The sequence below is a fragment of the Hippocampus bargibanti genome, linkage group LG03 (genome assembly GCF_051943395.1).
Source record: "Hippocampus bargibanti isolate YZ-2025 linkage group LG03, ASM5194339v1, whole genome shotgun sequence".
NCBI lineage: Eukaryota > Metazoa > Chordata > Actinopteri > Syngnathiformes > Syngnathidae > Hippocampus > Hippocampus bargibanti.
Genome location: NC_142736.1, coordinates 23497896 through 23514246, shown reverse-complemented (window position 1 = coordinate 23514246; position 16351 = coordinate 23497896). Strand labels below are relative to the sequence as shown.

Here is a 16351-nt window from a genome sequence, read left to right as displayed (position 1 = left end):
CTGTCAAAGGAATTTATGTAAAAAAACGGCTCAGGAGGACACACCAAATTAGAATTTAACCGTTATGAATAATAATGGCATCAACATTTTTTATGCTGATTCATTTTGCGGTCGTTTCCATGCACTCACACAACCAATTAAAAATAGCCTCATAATCGCTTCTGATGTCACATGGCATTGAATGTTATCTTTGTGCACTTTATAACTTGGCAAACAATTGGTTCCATTCCAGTCCGCTGGCTAAAGAGGAGGCTTGATGGCGGAATTATATTAAGTATTAGTTTTCCCGAAAATATCATGAGCATCGGGCCGAGGCTCATGAGATTCACATCCAGTTTAGCTGGTGTATATAATGTAGAGTCACTTTACATTATAAACACTGTACTACGGTGTTTATTTTATTTTATTTTCATCAAAATTGTGTGCATAGGTGAGGCACGCAGTTCTCCTGCCTCATGACAGGGGGCGCTGGTGATTACAGATTTTTCTTGTGCCTCCTTGGCTACAGAATAATAGAATTAGTGAGAGCAAGCTACAGTAAACAGTTTGAAAATGCAACCATCCAGTCATTTTTTCGTGTTGTTTGGCCTTATTTTCAAGAATGGAGGATTACATATCTAAATTGAAAGAAATAGAGAGACTTTTAAAACTGTTGCATCAATTACTGAAAGTTATTGATGCCTTTCTTCAGAAGGAGCGGTGCATGGACTTCATTTATAAGTAAAGGTAACACGATAATCACGTTTTTTTATTCTTTTTTTCTATGCTACAGTTTATATAAAGAATGCTGACATGGCATTTTAAACAAAACACGTTAACTGTTGCCAATCAAATGGTGAAGAAGCTACTCTGGAGCGTTCATATGTTTGTAAATCTGACTGATGACGTCAGTGCCTCACCAGCCATGAACATCACCGCACGTCACTGGCCTCGGCGCATTTTACACGATGTCCAATACTCAGCAAAAATGTCACAAAATGCAAAGACTATGCATTGAAATAAATGTTTAATATTATATTACGTAATTAAGGTGGCTTCTTATGAAGGTTAAAAGTTTAGTAATTATTTTTTTAGATTGACTGCATGATTTTAAAAATATTCTTGTCACTTAATTTGTCCTGTAATAATAGTCTCAAATGCGTCTGCGCAATGCATTTTGGGACGTTCAAGACGGCTAACTTGTGTACAAGAATGCTGCATTTACACCGCGATGAATGCTCGCTAAGGAGTCACAAAGGGAGTGGGGAAAAGGCAGTCTTATTCATCCGGGGAATAGCGAGACCTCTCGGGGGCAAAGTTAGCGGGCGGTGCGCCGCTCTGACCGGACTGCCGTAGTCAGCAGCACCGCAGCTGCTACGATGTGTGCCCGCCGCTCTACGCAGCTCCGCTGGGGAAGAGAGCCGTTCACCGGATGATGGACAGGAACTACCCGAGCTCCAGCTTTGCGGACGCGCTGGCTACGGCAGCACAGCCTGCAGCTTCTTGGGCCTATGGCCGCGATTCGGCTACCATCAAGCCGAGGTAGGTGATGGATGGATGGAGGGAGGCGGGGACGGTGGGTCACCTTACCAAGGAAATGTCGGTGATGGAAGGCCTAGCCATGCTCTTGCTGGAGTACAATGCCTATTGAGAGGCGTTTTTGCGTATAACAGAACATAATTCAAACGTGTGAACTAAGTTTTGGATACATTGTGAGCAGTGTTCTTATTGGTTATGAATGCATTCAACATGGCTAGTTTTACTAGGACGGCATCTACTCGTTGTGCTTGCGAGTAGTTTATTGGCAAACTATTTTGTGATACACATATATTGTGCGGCATCCTAAGTTGCTGTAGTATTGAGCAGCTATCTTTTTTCCTCCACTTACAATTCAACATCTCTGAATAAACACAACAATAATAGCCTTAATTTAGTTTCAGTCCCTAAAGGAGTGCTTGTGCGATGTGTCTAAAATTTAAATATATGGTTTACTTCTGCATATCAAACATTTAGTCTTGAATTAATTCAAACGTAATTACAGAAGCACCGTGGAAAAACGAGCAGTATGACACGCTAAAGTTAGCGAACTCATTACAACTTCGTCACCGGTAATAGGAACCATACTTGGTGACTTAAGTGTTGGTGGGTGTTGTAAATAACTCGGTTCTCCAGTGACACATACGTGACTTGACTCAATGTATCTAAAAAGAAACAAAGTGGGGAAAGTCATAATCGTGAATGGAATGAATCCAACAGTGTTGCCACGGAACTTGGCGTAATGGACTCGTTGTCGTTTAACTTGATGCTGCAGACGATAAGGTGATGAAATCCTTAGGAAGACAGAGTTACTATCATCAGTGGGGGATACACAAACTGTTGGCTGCTGCATCTGATTAGATTATATGCAAGGAAAGGTCAACTGAGCTGGATACTTTCAAGCGATCTATTTATATGAAAAGTGTCTGCTTAAAGCCCTCTTGTCCATGGCAGTAACTTTTTTTTGAAAATATACGATGGTTAGATGCTTGCATCATACTTTGCAGTGCTGTACCAGAAAGAGACAACTCCCACAAACGCGAGTGAGTTGATAAATAAGTCCACAAACTGAAGAATCTTGTACTAAAAACTTGTTACTGACACACAGAAGAATCTTGTACTAAAAACTTGTTACTGACACAGCAGACTGTGGCAATACTCTGACGAAAATGTTTGCACAATCAAGATATAATACTGTAATTATTTTTTTTTCTTCATAAAATTTGATCTTGTAGCAAACACGACAGCGCTGATCATTTGCAGTATTTTTCAGAAAGCATTTTTCTTTCTTTCAATCCAAGTGCTGTGTAACTAAACATGAATTCAGTGTTATTTTTTTCACAATTCCTGCATAAGGTGGAAAGAGGTGTCCGCAGAAAAAAAAAAAAACATACGTCACTGTAAAGTGTCCTTGAGAGTTTTGAAAGGCGCTTCTAAAATGTGGAAATGTTTTATTTTTTTTAATGATTATTATTTTATTATTATTTTTTTATTATTATTTACTTTTGTTTTTTGTCCGTTCAGTTCCAGTTATGGTGCAGCACAACTTGATGCAGGGCTCCATCAGCGGCACAGCTACACTTCAGTGCAGCAGCTCCCCACATACACTACAGCACACCTTGCTCCTGCTCCAGGTGATTGTGAAGCATTTTACAAGTGTTCAAATCCTATTTAAACTAAAACTGCTCACACTTTGTTAAGATGGGTGTAACTTGGTTTGAAGAACAATCAAGTCTCACATAATCACATCATGCAAGATCACAGCTCGACTTCTGAAATGTAGCGCAATTTTTAAACCCATTTTTCAATATTTATTTTTAAATGTTGGAATAATTTGGAGGTTACACATGGCTGAGTTTTGGGATAGCGTTGTTATTTTCAAAATAAGTCATGATCATTGTCCTAATATCCTCTCATCTTTCTCTTGTTTGACTTGCAGGAGCACTTGACACAAACATTAATACTTCGGAAACCTCAATCATGAGCATCCTTTCAGCCATCGAGACAAGAAGTCCCGGAACTGTCTCGCAAGTTCCTCCTTTTAGACCACCGTCATGGACTGCAGGTGGAACACATTTTACCTTCTAAGAATGATTTTAGTCATCCCCAATCAAATATGAGAGCAACAAATGTTATGTTTGACCAAAAATGGAAAGTACTACTTTCCAACTGCTGATACTATGAATGTGTGCAATGCAGGTGCCAACTCCTCCAGCACAGAGCTATACCTGACTGGTGCTTTGCCTTCTACCGCCACATTTCCTTCTCTGGATGCTTTGTCAAGCTATCAACACACAAGTCCATATACTTCCAAGAGTTATTCCACCAACTCTTCCATGGCTCTCCAGAATCCAGCTCTCAGCACTTCTACCAATAGTCTACTGTCTCAACATGACGCCCTCCTGCAAGTCAAACCGAGCCAAACGGTGCTTCCAGCGGCCTTGGCTTTCAGCCTTTCTGGACCTGTTTTGGCCTCAACTCTGCCAGTCCAGTCCTCCACATATCGCTCGGCTCAGGAGTCAGCCCCCCACCTCCTACAACCACAGTTCAGCCTTTTGCCTTCAATCTTTCCTGCTACTAACAGTGCCTCACAATCCTGTGGGACCACTGTTTTCTCAGGCTCCGTCGAGAGAGCACTTCAGCGTGAATGTAGCGTGATCAAACACCACCAAAGGCCTTCTACAAGCCACATATCCTCAGAGCAAATACCCAATACTGAGGACTCCTTAGAAGGATACTATGGCTCCAGTAGTGAGGGCGGCATATCCTACCGACACGACCGATCCCGCGAGACCCCGGAATCTTGCAACCCTTCCACAAAAAAAGATTCATCTCACAGGGTCAATGGTGCCCTGCAACACAAAGCGGACTCAGTCACTCAAAGCTATTCATGCACCACACTGCAGACAAGTAAAGAGTATTCCTCCAAATTAGCTCCTCCAGCCCATGAACAGAACCGCAGGCTTCCTCAGAACCTAGCATCACAACCCCCGGAGAGTTTTTCCAACACTGGGCAAAAGCAGAACTCTGTAATTGGCAACCAACTATCCAGCCTTATGTCCAGCACTCTGTGCCAAACCTATATCACAACACATACCCAGTCACAGCCCTCTAATTCCTCATCAGGCAATAGTTCCTGCCTTTACAAAACACCTTCCTTGTCAAGTCTCTCCGAATCTGGGGCATCTGCGAGTCAGGCTCATGTGTACTCTTCGAGTCCAGGGCTGAACCAAGGACGATATGGTGTTCAGGGTTTGTGTCAGGGGACCCTCTCGGTTAGCTATCCCTCATCTCATTCTCAGACTGACCTTAATGTGACTTATACGTCAGAATCACAGGAGCAGGCTTCAGTGACTCAGGCCCAGCGCTATTCCATATTACAACCCTTGAATCCCTCTTATCAACCCACCTGTGGACAGAATGTGTCCACCTCTGCACAGCACTATGCCCTGATGCAAGGCTCTGTGGGGAATAAAACACTTCCCGTCACCATTTCTCAGCAGGCGACAGTGCAGACGAAGCAAATTTATGAGACCGTGTCTGCTGCATACCTGCCAACGACCGAAGCTTTGGGTAATAACATCAGGTCATCATTAAAGGACATGAAGCCAGCATATGGCAAACCGACATTTGAAGAACTTCCTATCCAGGAGTTACAGGCTCTCCAACAGGCACCCATAGAGGAATCTGTTGCAAACGGCACCACGGCAGCTCCCGACAATGTTATCTATGTTGGTTCAAAAACAGACAACCTGCAGAAAATGCGAAGCGTCATCAGAGACGCTTCGCATTATCATGACCATCTTACACAGCTGAACGCAGCACAAATAAGGGAACAAAGAATGAGCTCCCTCAGTCAACAGCACAGTCACCTCAGTTGTATCAATGGACAGGAAAATGACAATCCAAAAACAACCAACTCCAGTATTATATCTTCACACGTACTTAGCCCGGAACCACTTAAACAGCATCCTGTTCTCATCAAATCATCCGAGGCGCAACAAAACCAGCAGGACCACAGCAACTTCATCAGTGCCCCGAGTGCTCAGGTTCTCTTGGAGCCGAATCAGATGATTTTTCTTCAGCAGCCCCTTGTGTACAATGCCCAGATTTCCTCAAAAGTCGTATCAGTACAGGATCTTCAATCAGCCCAGGGCTTGGGCCCGCTTAATATCCAGTACCTTCAGATGGATCGGGAACTCCTGTGTCCCAATGTCACCGAAAGCCAAAGTCAGCAGGCTGCAGTCGTGTCTGAGCAGAGCTCAAGTTGCTCCAAATCTTCGAAAGACCACTACAGCCAGTCAGGTATTCACCAGTCAAATGATGCTAAGAACCACTTTGGTCTTAACTCTCTTTGCTTCTCGGATTCCATTTTGCTCGCAGACGAGAGAAATATTTTATCAAACGTCGACGATATCCTTGCAGCTACTGTGGCTGCTTGTGGCGTCACGCCGCAAGACTTTGTTAAAGGTACGTCCTCCGCAGAAGTTCAAATGGCAGCGATGGCGAGTCCTGTTGACTCTAAGAACCCCTTTCAAACAATTGGTGCAACGCAAATGTCACAGAGTTTCTCGATAGCTCAGCAGAAGATCCTCACAGAAACTAACTCTCACTCTGTGGCAATAGCACAAAATCATGCACAGATCTCCACAGACCACCAAGGACGGCCCGTTCACCACATCAACAATTCCGATCTCAACGGAAATGGGGATGGAGAGAGCTCCGAAAACGACTATCCTTCAGCAGGACAGTTTTATGAACCTTCAGATTTCCGCAGCAGTGTCAAAATGCATGCACAGTGTATTAAATCTGAGGACAACACCACAGAGTGCCAAAACATACAGGGCTTGCCCAAAAATGATATAGACTTGAAGGCCTTAACAAGGCCAGAGAGTTCTGGAGAGGGTAATGGACCACTTAAACCAGCCAAGCACACTGGGCAGGCAACTGGGCCTTACTCCAAGAGCGGCGACCCCAGCCCATCTGTCCTTCAAAGTGTCTATGACGGTTGTCCACAGGAAAGAATCAGACGGAAGATTATGGAAGTAGAAGCCAAGCAACCAGAGGTGAAAACTGGTTTCATCGGCTCTTTTTTGGACTTCATCAAATCCGGCCCCAAACAGCAGTACTCCCCAAGTGCTTCAAGAACCGTTAGCCGCCCCAAAAAGCCTGCTTCCAAACCACCACCATTCGTGTTGCCTCCCAAAATTCAGAGTGTGCCAGCTTCTCTAAGTTCCCAGCCAAGTCAGGTTGTGAGCTCCCAGCAGAAGCGTCTTGATGAAGAGCTGCAAAAGAACTTGGAGACATTGCCAACCTTTAGCTCTGATGAAGAAGAGCACACCGGAAGAAACCAGGCGCTGAGGAACAGCATCAGCTCGGTGCTCTCTGCTCTTGATGAGCCTTCAGATCGGAAAGCCAAGCCAGGTATAGGAACCCTAAGTATGTATTTGAATGAAGGCCATTTTAGTTCGAAAGACCTCTGTTTGACCATGGCCATACAAAAGTTATGGAAAAATATGAGCATTTGTGAATAAATATTTTAGGTGGGTTTCTTATGAGGTGTAATTCATTTTTATAATTGCATCATTGGTTGAATGCTTGTGTGGCGTTAGCATGTTCTTCTCATGTCTGTGTGGGTTTTCTCCTGTTTTTTTTTCACATTCCAAAAATATGCATGGTGGGTTCATTAAACACTCAAGATTGTCCCAGGGTGTGATTGTGAGTGTGAATGGTTGTTTGTATTTGTATGTGCTGCGATTGGATGGCAACCAGTTCAAAGATAGCCGGGATAGGCTCCGGCGTGATTGCCACCATTGTGAGGATAAGCGGATTACAATATGACGGATGGATGAATGGTGGACAGGATCAGATGTTCCTTCTGCCCTCAGGTTCTCCTAAAGACAGACTTTTTAAAACTTTTGACCAAATAAATCTCTTTTTTTAATCTTCCTGCAGATAACCACGACCCCAGTATGGTGCCAAAACCAGTCCCCGTTACCACAGTGCCACTCAACATCACAGACAGCCGCTTGCCTCTACTAACTTCTCAAATCCAAACCACAGACACGACAGTAACGACATCTGTTATCAAGCAGGACCCCACCACAACGCCACCCGGACAGCTTGCTGTTCAGTTAATAAGCGTGGCAATCGAGGGACTGACTGATGAGGAGCTGTCGGACAGTGGAGGGGAAGGAATGTATCGGGAAAGAGACGAGTTTGTTGTGAGGAATGAGGATATTGAGACCATGAAGGTATACAAATAATTTCAAATTAAGGAATGTTCCAGAAAGTACATTTGAATGCTACACAATTGAATGCCCCAATTCAAAGAAATACTGTATTTGACCTATCTCGGTCTTTGAATAAATTCTGTTTGTATTGTGTGATGTCACTAGGTGACAATGCGTGCAGGAAGTGAGCCTCCTGCCATCTGGAAAGTCCAGAAGGCTTTGCTGCAGAAATTTGTGCCTGAGTTAAGAGAAGGCAAGCGCGTCTTCTCTGCTACTAACAGTGTGAGTAAGCATACATTAGTTAAATGAGTGTCACATAAAATCACTATCTGTCATTCCTTTGAATGTGTATTTCTTGACCAATTCCAGATTAATGGCTAAAATGCAAAAAAATATTGTTTTTGAACCAGGCAAAAAATAAATAAAATTTGAAACATTCTCATATATAGGTAATATTGTGACTTTTTTTTAAGTAATTCACTGCCAGACGATGTGCAAAAATGTGTCCACTCCAGTGCCAGGGTTTTTGTCATTTTCACTCAAATTGCAGGACCCACAGAGTTTTGAATTTTAGGACTAAATCAACATTCAATGCAGCATTAGAAATCTTAGACTCTCTTTTTTCATCAGGAAAAAAATAGTTAATTCCCAAGTTATATGGGTCTGGAGTTGTCTGTGCTTGAAATAAGGGCGGTTGTCCAAAATACAACACAATACATACAAATTGACTTATATAGCGCTTTAACAACAGCTGAAGCTGTAACAAAGTGCTAACATGGACAAAAGGCAAATGCCCCCTCGTGGAAGGGAAAAAAAATATTGCCAGAGGTCTGACTAGCGCTTTATCGGCACCCCGCAAGAAAAAAAACAAAACCGGAACAAATTCAGGAATGGCGCTAAACATCACACTTTTCAATTCCCAAATAAATTCGGAAATGGCTAAAATGCAAAAAATGTATATTTTTTGAACCAGGCAAAAAATAAAAGTTAAAAACATATGAATATATATGTAATGTTTTGACTTTTTTAATCATCACTTTTCTATTTGTGTATTGCACTGTGTGTCATTTGGGTATGATTTTGCTCAAGACCTGTCGTTGAATGTCATTCAAAATGTTCTGTTTTCTTTGTACAGTATCTTGGATACTTTGGTGATGCTAAAACAATGTATCAAAGGGTCTATGTGAAGTTTCTGGACACTGTGAACAAAAGGGAATATTTTCGAGTGTGCAGTCGGAAGCCACGCTGCAAGCCTATGAACTCACTAAGGTTTGTTAACACTGCCGACTTTGGAGTGTTGTGATGTCGCGATGTGTAATGTCATCTTTTTTTTTTCTGCTGCGCAGGGGTATTCCAGTGAAGACTTTGCTGGGCTTGACGGCCAGCACCGTCCCGTCATCTCCAAGCCAAAAACCTCGCCTCAAATTACTCAAGCCAAGGGCAGAGCCCCCACCTAAGAAGAGGAGAAAATGGAAGGAAGCCCTGTCCCCTGCTGCCTCTGGGTCATCTGACGAAGAAGATGGTAAAGATTCATTTGCATTTTTCTCAGATTGTCAGGTGGGATCAGGATAAGACTGAGGTCCAAATTTGTTTCTTGCTTCCTTGTCTTGCTCTCGTAGAGTTAAACCCCCCTGTGCCTTTTGCCGCACGACTTCTCAAGACGCGAAATATGAAGCAGACTTTCAAGAGCTTTGTGGAGCTGCTCATCAGCGTTGCCCTCAACGAAGATTTGATGACAGAACTAGAGCGAGCCAGTGGTAAATGACCAAAAAGACTCTTTTCAACTCAGCATATGACAGAGATTGTTTCCCTTTCGGTGGTCTAATATTGCCTGTCCCGTCACGGCCACAGATGAGCTGCTGTTGCCACATATGAAAAGGATAGAGGCCGTAATCGGTGACAACAGGAAACGCTTGCTTCACAAACTGCACATTGAGCAAGTCCTCAAGGTGCGTTGGTTCAATTCTTGCCGCCTGGTGATACAGAGAAGCAGCACCTCCTCGCTAGCAGGCAGTATTCAGCAATGCACAAAGGAAACTCCAAAATTAAGTTGCCTGGAAATTGTTAAAAATCTGTGATTATAGTGGCGGCACGAACAACTAATGGCAATATAGGAGAATATGGTAATATGATTAAATCGTTTGTCTTTAGACAGCACTGGATAGCTTCCCAGAAATTTCGATGGTCACGGAGCTGAAAAACGATGGGGAAATTCCCTCCTTCAAAGTGCGCCTTGGTGGGATGGCCTACAACAAAAAGACCATGAAGCCTGACAAGATGCCTAATGACATTCTGCAAGTAGGTGACTTATATATATATATATATATATATATATATATATATATATATATATATATATATATATATATATATATATATATATATATTTTTTTTTTTTAAATTGAGAATAAAGAGTGTGCAGTCTTGTTTTTCCCTAAAGTAGCATTTAATACATTAAAATATGAAATCAGTCAAATCTGGTTCAAGTCTGGTCGAATTGTGCTTTTACCGGCAGCCAAAGACAGCCGGGCGGCATCTTTTTGACAAACATTGAATTTTTACAGATGACTGACAAAGACGTCTTCCATTGCTTGAGAATCAAAACAATGGCTTCAGATTCAGAGAATATGCTTTCTTGTTACACCGCCAGTTATGAATATGATTCAAATAGTTCTAAAGAGGAAATCACATGTTTGCAATCGATTAAAGAATTTATTCCATGCCATTTTGAGGCAACATTGGGGAGAAACGATCACCAGAAAAGAGGCACAAAATGGCGACCTCCTGTGGCCACCTCCGTTTCCACAGGCTGATAAATTCCTTATATGGAGCTTGGACGCCCTCTTCTGGCGGCTTCTGGGTGCAACACAAGGTTTTCAGACCAAACAATACAACAAAATACATTGACGTGATGGAAGGACTGCTACAATGTTTCTTTTTTTCGGTCACGGGGCGTTCCTTTAGTGACGTCACGTACGGACTCGTCACCAAATCAAAAACAACACTTCCTGAATATTCAGCGCGAGTCTTAAAACGTAAAATATAGCTATATGCGGTGGAATCTTTGTAAAATACGCTCAGTAGAAGTCATTTGAAGCCATTTTATAAATCATGGATACAACTTGTCCGGATACGTCGGTTGTCCTTTAAGTAACATGGGTTTTGGGTACCGGTCCGAGCTCTAATTTTCGACAATAGGAGACAGGAGAATAGGACTCACTGTGCCCGCCTATGTCCTTTTGGCACTCTTGATTATGGCTGCGCACTGAAGACCTGTCCAGCAGATGGTGCAATCCGCACATCATTTATCATGTCTTTTTTTGTTTTTTTGTTTGTGTAGGAGTACATAGTGGAGCAACGGAAAACACAGTGGGTCTCGCTGTATCACACTCTTCAACACTACAAGTATCACACATACCTCATGTGTAAACAGGAGGTGAGACGCTTGCTACTGCAGGTGATTATTACTTTATTGCGGCCCTTCATTATCATCATGGTATCTGTACTCTAGATCGCCACCCAGCTGCTGCAGGCGGATGAGGTGGGGCAGCAGGAAACCATACAGAAGTGCCTGAGGAATGGAGCTTGGCTGGGGAGGCTCTTTGATCGTTTTGTGGAGCTGATAAATCAAGTGCAGCAGGCCTGCCGATGAATAACCTCAGATTCCTAAAAACACTCCGAAACTTCATGTCTTGCCCTGAAACTACAAAAGGATTCTAGCAATCTCGTGCCAATGAGGCACAGACATATGTTATGCTATGGAACCGAGGTCTCAATATGAAGATTAATAGAAACTAGTCTTCACTGTCTTTGTGTTGACAAAAAGCACCAAGAGACGACGACAAGGGCTTTTGTTTGGAGAACTTTCTCCTCAATAAGCTCTTCTCAGTCTGCGTTTGTTATCACAGACCCTTTTTTATTGGTCGAAATGATAGATTCATAGTTTCTATTTTTTTAGCCAGATTGTTATTGATGCTAGGTCGCACTAGATGGCTCAGATCTAACAAGCCTTTATCATTTGTTTTGATTTGTAGGTTCAAACACAGACAAGCTTATTGATTGTGATACAAAATATATATATTTAACCTTAGTTATATATTGTTGTTTAAAACATCCCCTTTTTAAGTGTGCCAACTCACATGGTTATTCATGATATATAGTGTACATTTTGTATAAAAAATAATAAAGCAGGTGGAAGTATTGCTCACAAAATACTGTATTATTCAGTTCAATATTTTGCTTATAAGAGTCATTTTTCTGAGGGTAAAGTACAGCTGTCTTTATACTCATTTGCATAGATTTTAATGATGAATAGATTTCTATTTTTCACAGAAGTAAATATTATTCTCTACGTTTTTCATTGTTTACCGATAACGGGCAATTTTTAAGGTCACTTTCATGCTATCAAATATTCTTGGACAGAATCAGAATCATCATTATTGCCAAGTATGTAGAACACACAAGGAATTTGTTTCCGGTCGAACACGCTTCCCAAAATGCTGATTGTTAATAAAATGTCACATGTATGACTTTGATTTTTATTTTTTGTGTTGCAAATATTTGCCATCTGATGGACTGGGATTGGGGTTATAATTTACAGATACAGAAAGGCGAAGATACCCAGAATTTACATGCCCAAATTTGTTTCATCATTCACTGTAACAAAAGTACAGATGCCTGTTTGAGCAAGAACTTGCGCAACAGTGACAAAAATCTACCAACAAAAATTATTTTACAAGGGGTAGCCATGTGGCGAAACAATAGTTGTGCATACAGGAATGCAAAGGTACCTGTGATCTAGTACAGTAATTAGAAGAATAGTAAGATGACTGCCACCAGGCTGTATTAGTACAATATATGCATTGTGTTTTACCATAATACTTATTTATAAATTCCTACATACTTGTGGCTCCGGGGGCGTGGGGAAATCAGCTACACATGGAGAGTCAATGGGCAGGTCACCGCCGAGAGACACTTGGATATCCTAAACTCTTTATTTCAGGCCCATTTCCTCTCTATATTGTTATGAGAAAGCTAAGGTGGCCAGCATTTTAAATTTTATTTGTTTTTGACACTCATGCCATATGTTAGTTCGATAAAAAAGTTGTGCAATAAGCACACGGGCGATCAAAGTTTTTCCCTCCTAGTGAAAATATGTGGGTGTAAGTTGCTAACTAACTTTTTAGTGGATGAAAAGTTAAGTTTGGTTTGGTTGCACTGCATGGTGTGCTATGGGCTTCAGAAAATGACCAATTGTGGACGAAATGTCTACTCCAAGGGTGTCACACTCATTTTTTGCCACGGGCCTGATTGTCGTTACAGTTTACTCTCGGGGGCAGTTATGAATTTGGGGAAGCCATTAGAATGTTTAATGCCTTCCACATATTACATATAGTGCACACAACAAATTAACTGCAGTAGTTTCCAAATTTTAAGTTAAAAATGACTGTTATTGTGGTTAAATAGGACAATTTGAAATGTTTGTTCAGACTTTAGCCAGCATCATGGAATTTCACAAGTTTGATTTGCTTTCACGGGCCGAATAAAATCATGTGGCGAGCCAGATTTGGCACAGGGCCTTGACTTTTACACATGTGGTCTACTCCAGTGGTCCCCAACCTTTTTTTGCGCCACGGACCGGTTTAATGTCAGACAATATTTTTACGGACCGGCGGATAAATACAACAAAATAAAATGATACGACAGATATGGAAACTGGTTTTTTTTCTTTCTTTTAAATATATTATAATGAACGTGAATCCATTGTGTATTTTTATACAACTTTATTCGCAGATTCCTGGTAACATTGCGCCAACAACAACATATGTAACATTGTCTCTGCCCGTTAACGCTCTATGGTCACCATGGTAATGTTTACATCGATAATATACATTTTGGTAGCTTACAGTGGGCTAATTTTAGCAGTTTGTATCACGTGACCTAGACAAGCCTTTTGACATGTGTCAAGAGTAAGTCATAGACGGATGTAATTTGGTATTTTTTCATTTTTCAAAATAAAACATAGTTCGGACTCAGATAATAAATAACACGGAAATTATGTACATTATTTATTCTTTCTGCGCGGCCCGGTACCAAATGACCCACGGGCCGGTCCCGGTCCGCGGCCCGGGGCTTGGGGACCTCTGGTCTACTCCATCCAAGCATGCATGTACCGTATGAACTTTCAACACCGCTTATCCTGAATAGGGTAAAAATGGATTTACTGCAACATGTTGAGAAACATCGATGAACCAATGCCGCCAAACAAGATGCTCTGCGTCAGTGTTCTAATGATCAAACTATGCGCTGTTGAATAAAACATGAACATCACAGGGCAGCCATAACGCAAAACGGCTATCAGCTCTTTGAGAAACAAACATACATCTGTTTTTGATGTGAGGAGAGCCTCTGTCCTCCAGCGAGAGGGGGGCAGTGGCCAACCAGCCCGCCATTCCTCTACTGGTCCAACTGGTTGAGACAGATGCTGGACTACTGCTATCTACACAAATTGTAATGAGCTTCTTTGTTCCCAAAGTAAGAGAGCCAAGGGGTTGGGGTCCCTTTTCAGACGATGTGAAAAGGACCGTCTGGGAAAAGACGTCATCTGTTATGTTTCAGTGACATGTTCATTACGTTGTAAAGGTCAGATTCAGGAGTTCTAAAATGGGTTTCGGTTGTAAAACTCACTTCCTGATCCAAAGTATGCAACTTCGTTCTGCATACTTTATCTGCCACGTTACTCATTTTCCATTCTGCAGTATCTTTTCATTCTTTTTGTGTCATCATTTAATAATAATAATAATAACAATAATAATAATACATTTCATTTATAAGCGCCTTTCAAAACTCTCAAGGTCACATAGATTTATTTAGATAAGATTTTCTGTGGGTGAGCAGGGCAGCTACACGCGCCAGCGTTCACTCAACCCGGACGTAACTCAAATAGATAGCTAGCTAAAAGATACAGTAATAATAACACATTTCATTTTTAAGCACCTTTCAAAACTCTCAAGGTCACTTTACAGTCACAGGATACAGTTGCTAATAGATTTATGTCCATGAGCCACAGCCATCCATCCATTTTCCGTACCCCTTATTCCTCATTAGGGTCGCGGGGGGTGCTGGAGCCTATCTCAGCTGTCTTCAGGCACGAGGCGGGGGACACCCTGAATTGGTTGCCAGCCAATCGCAGGGCACACAAAGACAGTCACTCTCACACTCACACCTAGGGACAATTTGGAGTGGTCAATGTGCCTGCCATGAATATTTTTTGGAGTGTGGGAGGAAACCGGAGGACCCGTAGAAGACACACGCGGGCCCGGGGAGAACATGCAAACTCCACACAGGGAGGCCGGACCGGGACGCGAACCGGCGACCTCCGCACTGTGAAGCCCGTATGCTAAACAGTCGACTACCGGGCCACCCGTCCCATGAGCCACAATATGTCACAATAAATGATTATGTTATATGACAAAATACCGTACAGGTGCACCAATGAAACAAAAACAACAATATGTATATACCTTAGCCATTGGCCAATCAAAAACACAGATATTATTGTGAAATAGCTTCATTTTTTCCAGAATACAGTGATACCTCTGCTTACGAACACGCTAGCTCACAAACTTTTCGCCTCACAAATATTAAATTCGCGAGCATATAATCTTGGCTAACGAACTAGTTTTCAGCGGATGAACCAAATCACACATGCTGGCTGGTGGACTAGTTTTCCACACTTTCTTTGAGTGCAGACGTGGTTTGTTATCGAGTCGCATACTTTTGCTATTATGGGGCCGAAAAAGACCCCACCACAGGCTAGCCGAAGAGGACACAAAAGAAAATTACGGTCGAGCAGAACAAGTAGATCATCGAAGAACACGAATTTGGTGTGCGTTTGTGTGGTTTAGCGTCCCAGTAACAGTATGCTAAGTCGACCATTGCTACGTGTGGGTGGGGTGTTTCTGTGTTGTCTACGCAACGGTCTCAGGCAATAGAAGAGGTTGAAAAACTTCTGTTGATTTGGATTAATGAAAAGCAGCTAGCAGGGGACAGTGTGAGTGAGGATATTATCGCCGAGAAAGCACGGCAACTTCACTCGGATATCATCAAGAGGCAACTACATCAACGACCATCACAAAGGTAAATAAAATGACTTTATACAGTTTATACAGTTTATTTCTTTAAATTAAAATTATATTCTTTAATTACAATATATTTATATATTGTTAGGGTTTTTGTTGGAGTTATCACCGCTCTATTTGAAGACAAGATACTCTCTTTCAACTCTTTGACAACTTTGTTCTTATTTAACAATGTACAATACATCTTTATTTATAATAATAATAATAATAATAATAATAATAATAATAATAATAATAATAATACATTTCATTTATAAGTGCCTTTCAAAAATCTCAAGGACACTTGACAGTCACAGGATATGAATAATGTTTTGGCTTTGACAAAATCCCTTTGTTAAATATTTTTCAAAATTACAGCATTGTTATCACAACATTTTTTGACCATGAAAATTAGCGACTTTTTATGGCATTTACAAGAATATTTTAGGAAGTTTAATTCAGCCGAATTGCATTACAATAGGA

The 16351-nt window shown here is 41.7% G+C and overlaps 1 protein-coding gene across 1 annotated transcript; it reads left to right on the top strand.

Annotated features, from left to right (window-relative positions):
• The first annotated feature begins 1169 nt into the window (after positions 1 to 1169).
• qser1 (glutamine and serine rich 1) lies at positions 1170 to 12274 on the top strand. The gene is made up of 13 exons (XM_088992668.1): positions 1170 to 1521; positions 3040 to 3149; positions 3455 to 3580; positions 3715 to 6939; positions 7471 to 7769; positions 7914 to 8030; positions 8884 to 9017; positions 9095 to 9270; positions 9368 to 9505; positions 9600 to 9697; positions 9900 to 10046; positions 11089 to 11184; positions 11260 to 12274. Exons 1-13 carry the CDS (start codon positions 1412 to 1414, stop codon positions 11398 to 11400), a joined length of 4917 nt encoding a protein of 1638 aa, XP_088848794.1. The 5' UTR covers positions 1170 to 1411; the 3' UTR covers positions 11401 to 12274.
• The last annotated feature ends 4077 nt before the right edge of the window (positions 12275 to 16351 follow it).